This window comes from Erythrolamprus reginae, chromosome 3 (genome assembly GCF_031021105.1).
Source record: "Erythrolamprus reginae isolate rEryReg1 chromosome 3, rEryReg1.hap1, whole genome shotgun sequence".
In the NCBI taxonomy this organism is placed as follows: Eukaryota; Metazoa; Chordata; class Lepidosauria; order Squamata; family Dipsadidae; genus Erythrolamprus; species Erythrolamprus reginae.
Window position 1 is genome coordinate 207,944,442 of NC_091952.1, and position 14,492 is coordinate 207,958,933.

At 37.8% G+C, this 14,492-nt stretch overlaps 1 protein-coding gene across 3 annotated transcripts in view; it reads left to right on the top strand.

Moving 5' to 3' along the window:
* SPIDR (scaffold protein involved in DNA repair) overlaps window positions 1-14,492 on the top strand; it is a 198,365-nt gene that overhangs the window by 121,229 nt on the left and 62,644 nt on the right. For all 3 annotated transcript variants that reach the window (XM_070747729.1, XM_070747730.1, XM_070747731.1), the window contains exon 10: window positions 1,679-1,944. In XM_070747729.1, the coding sequence (XP_070603830.1) occupies window positions 1,679-1,944 (266 nt within the window). The remainder of the gene's footprint in view (window positions 1-1,678; window positions 1,945-14,492) is intronic.

Below are 14,492 nucleotides of genomic sequence, written 5' to 3' on the forward strand. Positions count from 1 at the left end.
TTGATCAGCTCCTCAGCTGTGTTTCGGGCTGATTATAGCTACTGAGCACGCATAGAAACAGAATTGCATGAGGGGATGCGCATGTGCGCTATGTCATGATGCGAACTGGTGGCAAAGGTAACTGGAACCCACCTATGCACTTCATGTAGAAGGGATCTTTTCCTCCTTTTCCTGAACTGAGTAGCTTTTTTCTGTATTGGGAAACAAAGGTTTGACTCCTTCTCTTAAAAGGAAAAAGACTTTCCTTTTTGAGAGGACAGACTGCCTACAAAATGGCCAGCACCTGTACTACTGTTGGCCTTTCCCTTTTAGCCCTGTCTCTAGCCTGCACAGCAATTGTTGACTATAAAAGCAGAGCAGAGAGGTAGTTAGGGGTCTTGGTATTTGTGAGTGTTTGTAAAGTAGCCTGAAGATGCCCAAAGCACAAATAGAATGAGATATTATTCTCTAGCAGTAGGGCTCATATGAGGAATAATAATTGAAGGAGCGGTAGGAGGAGGTGCAGTAGAAGTAGGGAAAAGTGGAGTAGTGAGCAATATACTAGCCTTTGAGTCCTTGTGTATGTGTTGCTGAGGGACTTGTGTTGTTATGCTGTCTGTTGTAGATTTTGAAGCCCACTGACTTGGGTATATGTTAAAAGGTCCAGGGCATAGAGCAGTGATTCTCAACTTTTCTAATGCTGCGACTCCTTAGTACAGTTTTTCATGTTGTGCTGACCCCCAACCATAAATCTAGCACCAATTCTCCCAACAGAGCTTTAGGTTGATTGGCAGGAAGGTCAGAGAGACACCCCCACTATAAAAATGTTTTCCAAGATGGCAGAATAGAAGCTTTAGTTCTAATATCATGGGAAATTTGTCTTTTCCCATGGTCTTAGGCGACCCCTGTGAAACGGTCATTCGACCACCCCCCCAAAGGGGTCCTGACTCCCAGGTTGAGATCCACTGGCATAGAGGGGAAGGAATCTAAATAGAGAAAATATTAAAGGAGATGTAATTTGGCTGAAGGCTCTTGGCTTGGATTTTACTCTGCTTTAAATAATCTTACAATTTTAATAAATCATTATTCTTTAAATCATCTTTTATTAGTTTTATATTTATCTTATGCTAAGCTTGAACCAAGTGCATTGGCCTTCATTAGTCTTTCTCTTAAACCTTCCTGTTAAAGTTTTTTTCCCAATAGAATAATCTTCTATTGACTGTTTAATGATTGTTCTTTGATTCTTTCACTTTGCTTAGAACATAGTTTATAAATATATGGGGGTATTTTATAAAGGCAAACATGTTTTAGGCATGATACTACTTTTACATTAAGCTAAATTCTCTATTTTTAGAAATGGATAAAGCCTAATTTTTGTTCAGTGTTATCCAAAACATAAATTGATTTGGTACATAGATGGTATACCACAAGTTCTGGAATACATTCTGAAAAGCACATTTAGTGGTAGCAAGATGGAAGTATTGCATGTCTTTCACTTCTGAATAAATGAGTATGACCCCAGTTTTATAGCCCTGCATTTTGAGGCTATTGCCATATTCATCACTGATGGTTGAAATTGTTTCACCAACTTTGGTAAACCAGGGAGAACTCACCCGGATAGTTTGGACTTTGGACTTCTTAAAAAATGTGATAATTAATTTCCCAATAATTTGTGTAGTAATTTGATGTTTTTTAATAGATTTCCTGTACCAATATGAAGACTTCTAAAAATGCAGAGAATTGTTTCAATATTGAATCTAAGGAACTGGTTATTTCCTTGAATGATTCTCTTCTTGATGTTGTGGAGATGCAAGGGACAAATGAAAACACTGCAATCCAAGTCCAAGTAGTTATTCAGAGAGTCTATTATTTGGTTGTTGAAGATGGTTTCAGATGTCATCCGCATGGAAGTAATCCTCCCCAGAATATGGCACCATTTTTAAAAACAGACCATCAGAATTTAAGGTAAGTAAAAGAATGTGGATTTGTAATACTGAAGAAAACTTAAAGTTGAAAAAGAAGCTATCATAGGTTTATATTATCAAATATTTCTTATTTGAAGTACTGTCCATTTCAGGAATCTTTTCTGAGTTTGGAAGGCCATATCATTTGCTCATTCAGATCTGTTCATATTGTGAAATATACAATTAAGGTCTAGATATAGAATCAAGACTTAGTAGATTCATTAAACCTACTTTCTGCACAAAATGAATGTAGCTTCCAGAATTTCAGACAATGGTGTTTTAGTGAATCTATGTGAAAATCCCAGAGACTGATGTTGGAATACACAATGTGTAAGGTTATAAAATTATGTTTTAGTGAGAAGATTATATTAAGGGTAAAGGTTCCACTCACACATTTGTGCTAGTCGTTCCCAACTCTAGGAGGCAGTGCTCATCTCTGTTTCCAAACTGATGAGCCAGCGCTGTTCAAAGACATCTTGGCTGGCATGACTAAATGCCAAAGGTGCATGAAATGCTGTTACCTTTCCACCAAAGGGGATCCCTGTTTTTCTACTTGCATTTTGTATGTGCTTTTCAATTGTTAGGTTGGCAGAACCTGGGACAAGTAACGAGAGCTCACCCCATTGCATGGTACTAGGGATTCAAACCGCTGAACTGCCAACCTTTCGATTGACAGGCTCAACATCTAAGCCGCTGAGCCTCTGCGTCCCTAGAAGATTGTAGTAATAAAACTGACCTAATCATTGTTTAAAAGATGATATTTTTTAAGGCTGAATATATATCATCCAGAAATTGCTGCTGATGTTATTCCTAAACTGACATTCTGACATGATTGTCTTATTTTTTTCCTTCATACTCTTTGTGTGTATGTGTGTGAAGATTTAATCTTTCAATAAAGGAAAATAGATACTGAGAGGACAAACTCTCAAACTCTAAATCCTTTCTGTGCCTCACTATTTACAAAAGCAATGTGATGCATAATTCCAGGTTTCACAATAACTGCAATCTCTTTTCTTGCTCTTACCTCTTTTTGTTGTCAGATAGCAATGGACTTAATTCTTAATTAACAAAAAATGTATTGGCATTATACATTTAAAAGCCTATAAGATTATTCAGTTTCTCTATGATGTAGCAAGAAGTTTGATGGTAATTTTGATAAAGCAATTTTAGAAATTACATCAATTTTGACTGCATAGTTTTATTGATAACAGAATAACAGAGTTGGGGGGGACCTTGAAGGTCTTCTAGTCCCTTGCTCAAGCAGAAGACCTGTACAATTTCAGACAAATGTTTTGTCTTTAAAACCTCCAGCATTTGGAGTAGTCACAATTTCTTGAGGCAAGTCATTCCACTGATTAAACATAGAAACATAGAAGTCTGACGGCAGAAAAAGACCTCCTGGTCCATCTAGTCTGCCCTTATACTATTTTCTGTATTTTATCTTAGGATGGATATGTGTTTATCCCAGGCATGTTTAAATTCAGTTACTGTGGATTTATCTACCACATCTGCTGGAAGTTTGTTCCAAGGATCTACTACTCTTTCAGTAAAATAATATTTTCTCATGTTGCTTTTGATCTTTCCCCCCAACTAACTTCAGATTGTGTCCCCTTGTTCTTGTGTTCACTTTCCTATTAAAAACACTTCCCTCCTGGACCTTATTTAACCCTTTAATATATTTAAATGTTTCTGTCTGGAAATTTCTCCTTAGTTTTAGGTTGGTTCTCTCCCGGAGTTTTTCATGAAGGCATTTAATCACCTCTTGTATTAAGTGGTTTGTTTATATTTTCTTTATTGTAAATCAAGCCTCTGTGGTTTGCAAATCATAGTTTATGGCTTTGGATTATATGTGAGCTACACCACCCCTGTTTGTTGTATAAACCATATGTAAAACCATCAGTTACTTTTAATGCAGTGTGGGGATATTTGCTGTATCTATTGCATGAATAGATAGGTTGCTGTTGCTAAGATACACATAAAAATGTCTCAACTCTACTCCTATAAAAATTCTTATCAGACAAATTAACAGGAATATGTGGGTCGACTTATTTTCTGCAGCAAAAACAAAAAAACCCACCCCAGTTTTCTAATGTTAAAAATTAAGGTTGGCTATCACATCCAACTATATAGATCCGATATAGCAGGCTATATAGATCCTTTATCTCTGCCTTAAAAGTAGTCACAGGAACCCAATATTTTTTTATAGGCAGCTTTATTAAAACACTAGTTTACCTTGGTGCATAAATTTTGAATACGGTAATTTAGTTATTTAGCAATCTAAATAGACTGATTTAAATCCCACATTATATTTTTTTGATGATTTGTGCCTATTAGTGACAAGCAATCAAATTCAAAATATTTAGGAGTTTATATGAGGTCTGGAAAGTATAGGTAATGAGGATTAATTTGCCTTCTAAAAATCAATAATTTTAGAAGGAATTATTAATAAGTCATAGCATTTTTATTTATGCAATTCTAAATGGTGTCTGGTTCAATCTAAAATATTCATAAACTCTTTTATAATTTTTAACTTCTACGTTAACTTACATTTATCTTACATTTATCTGAAGTCAAACATCATTAAATTTATTGCCAGATCTCCAACTGAGTAAAGATAGTATTTCCAATGCTATTGCTAATGTTTCAAGGTAGGTAAATTAGAATTGAGGTCATTGGTAGTGTTTGCCCTAAGGAAAGTCAAAATTTGAGTTACACAAGACTCGTTTTGAATTGCTATTTGCTGAGAGTCAAGAGGGATGAGAGGGAAAGGATTTTTCTGAGTAACAAATGTTAGCTGTCTTCATTTTGTGTGGGTGGGCAATTCTAATTCTGTTTACAGCATACCATTCATTTTTTTCAGCTAAATGTTTCTAAACAAAACATTTCATGAAAATATGATTTTAAAAACTTAAAATTCTGGGAGGCATATTTTTGAGTGCAAGATAAACTGGAAGCAGACAATTTAAATGTACCTGATGGAAGTACCTTGCAAATGAAATATGTTTTTAATTGTCTCTGAGCTGTTTTAAGTATTAGTCAGGCTGCTTTATTATTTTTGTCTGAATGTATCAATTACAGATAGAAAAACAATCAGATTCTGCTTTGAAGTTTAAGGAACTATTGTGATTGTACAGAATATAATATTGCTTCTATTCTTTCTGTACCCTTTGTCATCTGGGGCCTCATAAAATATCACATACTATACACACAAACACATAATTTTTGAAGTCCCCAGCAAAGCTTTATGTGTGCAAGTTACAATCAGTACTTATATACTAGCAATTTTATTCTGACCAAAGGGCAAATTAATGTTTTTACTTACCACAACTAATAATGTAATCAATTTTGACAATTTACCATATCTATTGCATAGTAGTATATATTAATAAATAAAAGTGCCTTGTACAAAAGATAGAATAAACCCATCTTTTGATATTCTAGATGGAAAGCGAAGATGGCAGAGATTGATCCAAATCCCCATTGAGTACATGAATTAAATGAGATTTAGAAATTTCCTGTACACATCACATATCCATGTGAAAAATAAAATATAGAAAGTGAAACAGTATCCAGCACTGATATTTGCAGTTATAAATGCCTGTAACAGGAAGCAGCATGTAAATAGATGATTTGTCAGCTTGAAACAATAGTGGGAATAGCAACTTCCTTTAGCAGTGAACTGAGATTGAGAGAGCCTAGCAAATTAAAACACTGTAACTAGACTGTCTCATAAGGATTGCTAGAACTAGGAAGTATATGTGTGTGTCTGTATTATCTCAATATGTCTGCATTTCATTTTTCCAGCCAATTGGCAATTGGTACAGCAATATGCCAAATTTGAAAATACTCAAGTATTATTTTAAAAAAGATATCCTAGAATGATCAGGTTCAGATTTACCCACTGAAGAATAGAAGCTGATTTTAAAATCTCAATACTTGGAAAATGCTTTGATATCTGTCGATATGGTATGACATATACTACTTCTATTAAAAATAGAAGCATATGATCAATTCAAGGCATTTCTTAAACAACAAGTCTTGGACTGGAATCACAAAATTAGTTGAATTAGTTCCTTATAGTTGTAAACACTGGAATTTAAATCTGAAACAAAGTCCACCATCGGCCAAATGTCTCTTTACTTTGGAACTGCCTGAACATTGCAGTGCCTTTTTTCATGTTCAATTTAACATTTTCCATCTGCTCTGCTGGAAGGCAGATAATAGGACCCCCTAAAAAGAGTGTACTTTGTGGCTCAGGAATTTGGCATGTCTTATCATATTGTGAATATGTTAGGGATGTACACTATAAATTTATGATGTTCTTGTAGCAAACTTGTCTGTCTCTTTCTGTCCCTTGGTCTCCTTGTTATTTTTCGTTTGCTACATGGTATAGGTCTATAAGGTTAAATAACTGTGTTACAGCATATAGAGTAAGACAGTCAGTTACAACCCAAACAGGTAATCCAAGTCTCCAAAGCAATAGCAAAGAATCACTATTTATGCTGTTTTCTATTTTCTTTATTATGCTAATAATGTTATTAATGTTTATTAAAGAAATAAACAGTGTTTGACCAACCTTTAAAATGAAAAAGAAAGATAGTTTTACAAGCAAGTCCAGAGATGGGCAAGCGAAATGGTGCAAGTTTTGAAGGACAATACATATCAAGACCTTGAAGGAAATGAATATATGCAGCCTGAAAGATAGAAGTGAAAGGTGGCAAATAATTAAAACCTTTAAATATATTAAGAATGTCAGTAAAGTTTTAGAAGGCATTATTCTGAATATTAAACAAAAATAAAGAACACTGGCATAACCTTAAATTGGCAGGAGGGAAGTTCAAAAGTAATATTAAGAAAGTATTATTTCACAGAAAGCGCAGTGGAAGCTTAGAACAAATTTCCAGGGCAGATAGTGGGTCAATAATCAGCAACTGAATTTAAAGATGCTTGTGATCAATACATGTCTATCAAACAACAAAAATTAATAATTCAAATAATATATTATTTTGGATGCTCTGGAATTCATTTCATTCTATTATTGTTCATTTAGGGATCCTAAAATAAGGAGAAAGCAAGAAACCAGGAGTCTGAGTTTTAATCCCATCTTAGGCACAATGTCAGTTGGGTGAACTTGGCTCAGTCATGTTCTCTCAGCCCTACTCACCTCCCAGGGTTGTTGTTGTGGGAAAAATACTATAGTAGGAGGAAGGGGGTATCCGTTCATTGCCTTTTGAGATGAAGTATTTTTAAAAATACAGTGATACCTCGTCTTATGAACTTAATTGGTTCTGGGAGAAGGTTTGTGATGCGAAAAGTTGGTAAGACGAAACAATGTTTCCCATAGGAAACAATGTAAAAACGATTAATACGTGCAAGCAAAAAAAATATATAGCAAAACCGGCGCTCCGCTGGGTGGTGCCGCCCGGGTGTCACCTCCCGAAACAGCCGGGGGGCTTCTCGGTGTTCTCCTGAATGCCGAACCTGGAAGTTCGGCAAAAGTTCAGGTTCGGCGTTTGGGTTCAGGAGAACGCCAAGAAGCGCCACCGCCCGGCTGTCACCTTTGCAGAAGAGCTGTGGAGCTGTCGGCCAGTCGGGAGGCTCAAACAGAGGTGGGGAATCCCAATAGGGAATTCCAGGGACAGAGCTTTGATGTCACGGAGATGTCCTTCCTGGCCGGCCAAAACGTGGACTCCAGGAAGGATGTCAAAGCTTCTGCAAAGGTGACAGCCGGGTGGTGGCGTTTCTCGGCATTCACCCGAACACCAAACCCGAACTTTTGCCAAACTTCCAGGTTTGGCGTTCGGGAGAATGCTGAGAAGCCCCCCAGCTGTTTCGGAAGGTGTCAGCTGACGGCGACGCTTCTCGGCGGCCACACTTCCGGGTTTGGTGTTTGCGGCGGCAGGTTCGTAAGGCGAAAAAAGTTTGTAAAAAGAGGCAAAAAAATTCCGTACCCCGGGTTTGTACCTCAAAAAGTTTATATGATGAGGGGTTCGTATCACGAGGTACTACTGTAATAAAGGCAGAAGCAATTGAGTAAATAACCTAGTTTTACTACGTAAGGCAGGGAGAGAAGCATAAGTAGGATGAACTGGACTGCCTAGCATTTGTGGGTTGGGGGTTTACATATACATTCACCCATCTAACTGGAGAAAGTTTGGCGCAGGCGGGGAGAGAGCAAGACCCCCCATGGTTGCTGCATTCTGCTTTTTTGCTTGTGGGAGTCACAACTCATCAATCTGATTGTTTTGAAAGAGGGAAGCTAAGGAAGAATAAGAGAGAAATGAGGTGAAGACTACTAGCTTTGAAGCATTACCCCCGCGGTACATTCTTGTGTTTGACATATATAGGTTGCCCAGGCTGCCTTCCTCTCTTTGGGGGATTTTCTTTAATTTCCTCTACACGCAGAAAAACCAAGAGGAGAAACAAGAGCATTGATATTTGGTTTTCATCCCTTCAGCTTTAGGAAATATAGTAATTTTGTGAAAAAGTCTTGTCCTCTCCAAAAGAAAAATGAAACAAACAAACTTTCAAGCACTCTCCTAAGTAGTTTTCCCTCAGCCTAAAAGAGGTGAGCATGGGGCAACCTTGATGGTCTGATATAGCTGGAAGGCATTCAATGAGAGGGGCCAGTCAAGTTGTTCCTGCAAAGCCTGTCTGTTTGGGGCCACAATTGGAAGTAAAGAAGTTGGAGAACTGGGTAATAATGACCTTGACTGGAGTATCTGTCAAAGTGCTGGTGTCTGGGGCATAAATCGTATACTTGTTTTCCTTTTGCCTTCAATAGCAAAAGACTTGGAAATTTCACCAAGGCAGTGAATAAATGTAACTTTCTAGGAATCCCAAGAGGCAACTGGATTTTCTTGTTTTTCTTTGAAGACATTTCGCTTCTCATCCAAGAGCTTCTTGAGAAGCAAAATGTCTTCGGGACCACCTTCTGCCGCACGAATCCCAGCGACCGGTTAGGTCCCACAAAGTCGGCCTTCTTCAGGTCCCGTCGACTAAACAATGTCGTCTAGCGAGACCCAGGGGAAGAGCCTTCTCTGTGGTGGCTCCGACCCTCTGGAACCAGCTCCCCCTTGAGATTAGGATTGCCCCCACCCTCCTTGCCTTTCGTAAACTCCTTAAAACCCACCTCTGCCGTCAGACATGGGGGAACTAAAACATCTCCCCCTTGCCCATGTTGTTTGCTGTCTGATTGATTGTGTGCTTGTTTTTTATATATACTGTATTGGGATTGTTTTATGAATTTCTCAACTTAAAATTGTAATTGGATTGGTGGGCATTGGATTTGTCACTATGTACTGTTTTTTACTATTGTTGTGAGCCGCCCCGAGTCTGCGGAGAGGGGCGGCATATAAATCCAATAAATCTAATCTAATCTTCCAATAATAATAATAGTAATACTGTAGTAATAATTCCAGTTGCCTCTTGAAAAAGCACCTTTGGGACAACTGGATGACTGAGAATCTTTGTAAAAACTTTATAGGAAATGGAAGCTTTCCTTTGACAGATAGTCTGTTTACAGATTGTAGCCTTTCTGTATAATATCCAAGATCCTTCATACTTGGCTTCTACAGTTCAGTGACATCTGGAGGGCTAGAGATTATAAATTAAAATATAGTTATTAAAATTGAATCATTTGTATTCAAAGTTTGAAAAATTTTAAATACTGCAATATTCAGGCTCATAGTCCTTGTGTGATACTTTGACAATGTGAATGTGAAAACTTGCTTGAAATATTCTTTTTGAAGGCTGATTCAAGACCTTGCTATATATAGGCTGAAGGCTGATCCTAGACCTTGCCATCTGTAGTGTGATTATGTCAATCAATTTCTGGCCTGGAATAGCAAGTTCTGATACAAATGTATTTATTGTTTCTTTATTTATTGCTGATATTTCTAGGCTGTCCTACTTCAAACAGCTCTAATAATATATAAGGGTTAAAATAAGGGTTAAAAATAAGTGACAGTATGCACTGTAATGGTATTAACTAGTAGGGGTAGATCCTAAAAATCTAACATCCCTCAATGAAGCTCTTCAGAACTGTCAAATCCTGACAATGAGATTTTAAAGACAATAGTTCTAAGCCTTCCAGTATATTAAGTAAAGGTTGAACTATCTATAGAGTTCATGTATAAATGGGTATCAGGATAGATTTTGACTAATCAACTAATAACTATTTGATTCTTCTTCTTAATCGTATGTCTCTCTAACTTTTAAAAGATATTTTTATCCCATCTTTATTATTTTTATAAATAACTCAAGACATCTAACATATCCAATACTACTTACTATTTTCCCCACAACAACAACCCTGTGAGATTCGTTAAGATGACAGACAGTGAGTGGCCTAAAGTCACCCAGCTGGTTTTAATGCCTAAAGTAGGAACAAGAATTCACAGTCTCCTAGTTTCTAGCCTTCTGTCTTAACCATTACACCAAACCACTATCTTTCTTCTGGATCGAAAAATAAAAGGGAGTCCATCATCCAGAAATCATCATGAAAGAAAAGTAAGATGTGGGTGTATGTTTGTGTTGTCTGTGTGTATGTGTGTGTGCATCTCTCTCTGTATAATACTATACATAGAATATATATAAAACTATAGGTTACCGTGTAGCTTATATTATGTTAACCTCTTGTGGAAGTATGGTATGATTCAGTTTCTGCTGTTTTAGATGTACAAATTGTCAGACCTGACAGACTCAAACTATGGTAGCAGCCATCACTGCCATAGAATATTCCTGAAGCAGCATGGATGAAAAATATACCTTTCCAAGTTTGATCAACTCCTGAAACACAGAAATAGGTTCTGCTTCATCAACTTAAATAAATCAGGGCACTATTTGATGCTCTAGAACTGTGTAACTAAAGAACAATGATATAAGATCAGAAAGAATGTGCTCTGACTTCTACCTTGTCAAAGTAAAGGGTGTGTAATGAATGGCAAATTCCTAGGCTGGCAAAAATTTGGCTGAGACTTCCTGGAAAATGCAACATGGCAAAGCTAGTAAAAAATCTGAAGCCACTTCAATCAGAATTGCTTCCAATTACTAGGCTGCTGATTACTTACTTACTTACTTACTTACTTACTTACTTACTTACTTACTTACTTACTTACTTACTTACTTACTTACTTATATAACTTTAACTCTACTTATTAGAGTTAGAAGGGACCTTGCAGGTCATCTAGTCCAATCCCCTGCTGATGCAGGAGACCCTACATCACACAAGTCTAATAGCAGTCCAGTCTTTTCTTGAAGGTCACTAGTGTTGGAGCATTCACCACCTCTGCGGGCAAGCAGTTATGTCTCTTACACTTAGTGCCAAATGGTACTTACTGACATTTTCAGGATTTCTGCTCTGAGAAACACTGTCTCCCAACATAGTTTCTGTACTGCACAGAGTACAAATTTCTTATATTTGGCAGCATGCCTTAAAACAAAATTACAAACTCTTAATTTCCCAGTTGCAATAAATTTATGTGCAGGTGTAAATTGTTGTGTAAAATGGTTACCAATCTCTAAATGTACATCCTTCCTGATCTCCATCCCTCCTTTCCATTGTTAATCCCAGCTAGTGACAGCAGAGATAGAATTTGATATGTTAAGAACTAATATTTCCCTAAGTGGGTAAAATAAATTACAAAGAAAGGTAATCATGGCCTCCTAGAACCCTTGAAAAATATGGAAGGAATCATTTCATATGCAATGCATACAGTACTATGATTTATTGCATATTATTTGAATATTTTACTGCTTCCTACAACTACTACAATTCAGTTGGTGGAATCACATTTAGTTAAAGGATTGACATGAAATTGACTTCGAAAAAATTAAACTACTCTCCAAAACAAAACACGTATATAAAAGAATAATCATGGAAGCCATAGAAATAGGAAAACACCCCCTCAGTATGAATAAACGTGATGACAAGTCCCGCCTACCAGAAATTTGGAAGCCAGCCCTAACCAAAAACACATCACAATCATCACCATGTCAATCTTTGAACTAAATGTGATTCCACCAACCAATCAAATCATTAAAACACAACCACCCAATCTATTTGCAACATTTAAACCAAATCTCCACCCCCAACACTATTTAGAAGGAACAAATGGCAGTTGCAAACAAACTATATTCAAAGCAGCACGAAGCTAACAATTTCAGCCTGATGATGGTGAATGTGATTTCACTGAAACACCGCATAGACGTGAACTCAGAACAATCTACATATACAGTAATACCTCGTCTTACGAACCTAATTGGTTCGGGAAGTAGGTTCGTAAGGCGAAACATTGTTTCCCATAGGAAACAATGTAAAAGTGATTAATCCATGCAAAAAGAAAAAAAATCGCAAAATGGCGCTCTGCTGGGCGCCGCTGCCCGGCTGTGAAACAGCCAGGGGGCTTCTCGGCGTTCTCCAGAACCTGAACCCGAACTTTTCGGGTTCGGGAGGCCGCCGAGAAGTGCCGCTGTCTGGCTGTCACCTTCTGAAACAGCTGGGGGATTCTCGGCGTTCTCCCGAACGCCGAACCTGGAAGTTCAGGTTCGGGTTCCGGAGGCTGCCAAGAAGCACCCGGCTGTTTCAGAAGGTTACAGCCGGGCGCCGCCGCTCGGCGGAATGCCGTTTTTGCGATCGGCGGTGGTATTTTCGGCCGATCTGGAGGCTAGAAAGGAGGTGGGGAATCCCAATAGGGAATTCCATGGGTGGAGCTTTGACGCCACGAAGATTCGGGAGAACGCCGAGAAGCCCCCCGGCTGTTTCAGAAGGTGACAGCCGGGCAGCGGCGCTTCTCGGTGGCCTCCCGAACCCAAAAAGTTCGGGTTCGGGAGAACGCCGAGAAGCCCCCCCGGCTGTTTTAAAAGGTGACAGCCGGGCGGTGGCGCCCAGCGGAGCGCCATTTTGCGATCTGCGGTGGGTTCGTAAGCCGAAAAAAGTTCGTAAGAAGAGGCAAAAAATTTCCGAACCCCGGGTTCGTTTCACGAGGGGTTCGTATCACGAGGGGTTCATATCATGAGGTACCACTATATATACATATACATATACATAGTCTCCCTTAATTTTAAAATTCCAGCTAAAAAAAACATTTGACACACATATATATATATATATATATATATATATATATATATATATATATATATATATATATATATATATATATATAAATATATATATATGCTTTCATAATTGCAGGAGAGCAAGGAAATAATATTCTGTACTTTTAAAATTGAAGACATTAAGCCTTTAATTTCCACATTCAATGAAATATTATATTAGGATCACTTTTGTCTTCAGATTAGTTTTTCCCAATACTGCATTAATCTCCCTTCCCTTTCACCAAAGAACACTTTTGCTTCCTGGTCTTATTTGCTATAGAAAAGCACATATCTCTCAGTGATAGCCATTGCCTGAGCCAAGGGATCATGTGATTTCTCTTTCCCCGTTTTCCCCCAGGATCAGTGTGTGTCTCTGCACATGCTGTTCAGTAAACAAACTTCAAGGAAGCAGACCAAGCTAGTTCAGAGCAGGGAGTTCATTCACATAGAACACTTGGAAAGTGATGCCTATGCACAGCCTTGACGTAGGGCTGTGAAGGGTAGAGGGTGAAGGGTGGGGGTAGCAAAAGCTAGTACTGTATTTGTGTTTTCATTAATCTTTTTATAGCTGGGAACCAGCTGTAGCTGGTTAACATTTGCCTGTGACATCTATTAGCGTGCAGACATCTATTACGTAGGATTAAAGTCTTCTGATGGAAACAGAGTTAGTTGTTAGTCATCATATCACTAGTTTATAAGAAGGCTTTTTGACTTGCCACAGTTTAGATATTAGACATCTGTTGTACATTTTAAGGGTTTGGTTCTGCATTCAAGAAGTCTCTTACAGCACAGATACTAACTAGTATTTTTTATCAGATTAAGCTTTGAGGAAGCACAATTACAAGGGAAGGCAAGTTAGCAAAATAATAGTTCAATATAAAATAACTCTTTGAACAGCTGGGAAATTTACTAAACCACTTATCTAAACTTACTTGTCCAGTTTTTTTAAAATATTGGAAATGGCTGCAATTCAATGGTACTGCATGTATTTTATAAACAGCAGGGAGCTGATTCAGCATGTGCTGAACAGCAGCTGCCAGTCAATCAGTGCAGGCAGTCCTTGTTTAGCAACTACTATGTTTAGTGACCATTCAAAGTTAATAATAATAATAATAATAATAATAATAATAATAATAATAATAATTTATTAGATTTGTATGCCGCCCCTCTCCGAAGACTCGGGGCGGCTCACAACAAGGATAAAAACAATATTATACTGGCACAAATCTAATATTAAAAAAACTAAAAACCCTATCATAATTAAAAACCAAACAGCACATACATACCAAACATAAATTATAATAAGCCTGGGGGAAAGGTGTCTCAAATCCCCCATGCCTGGCTGTATAGGTGGGTCTTAAGTAGTTTACGGAAGACAAGGAGGGTGGGAGCAGTTCTAATCTCCGGGGAGAGTTGATTCCAGAGGGCCGGGACCGCCACAGAGAAGGC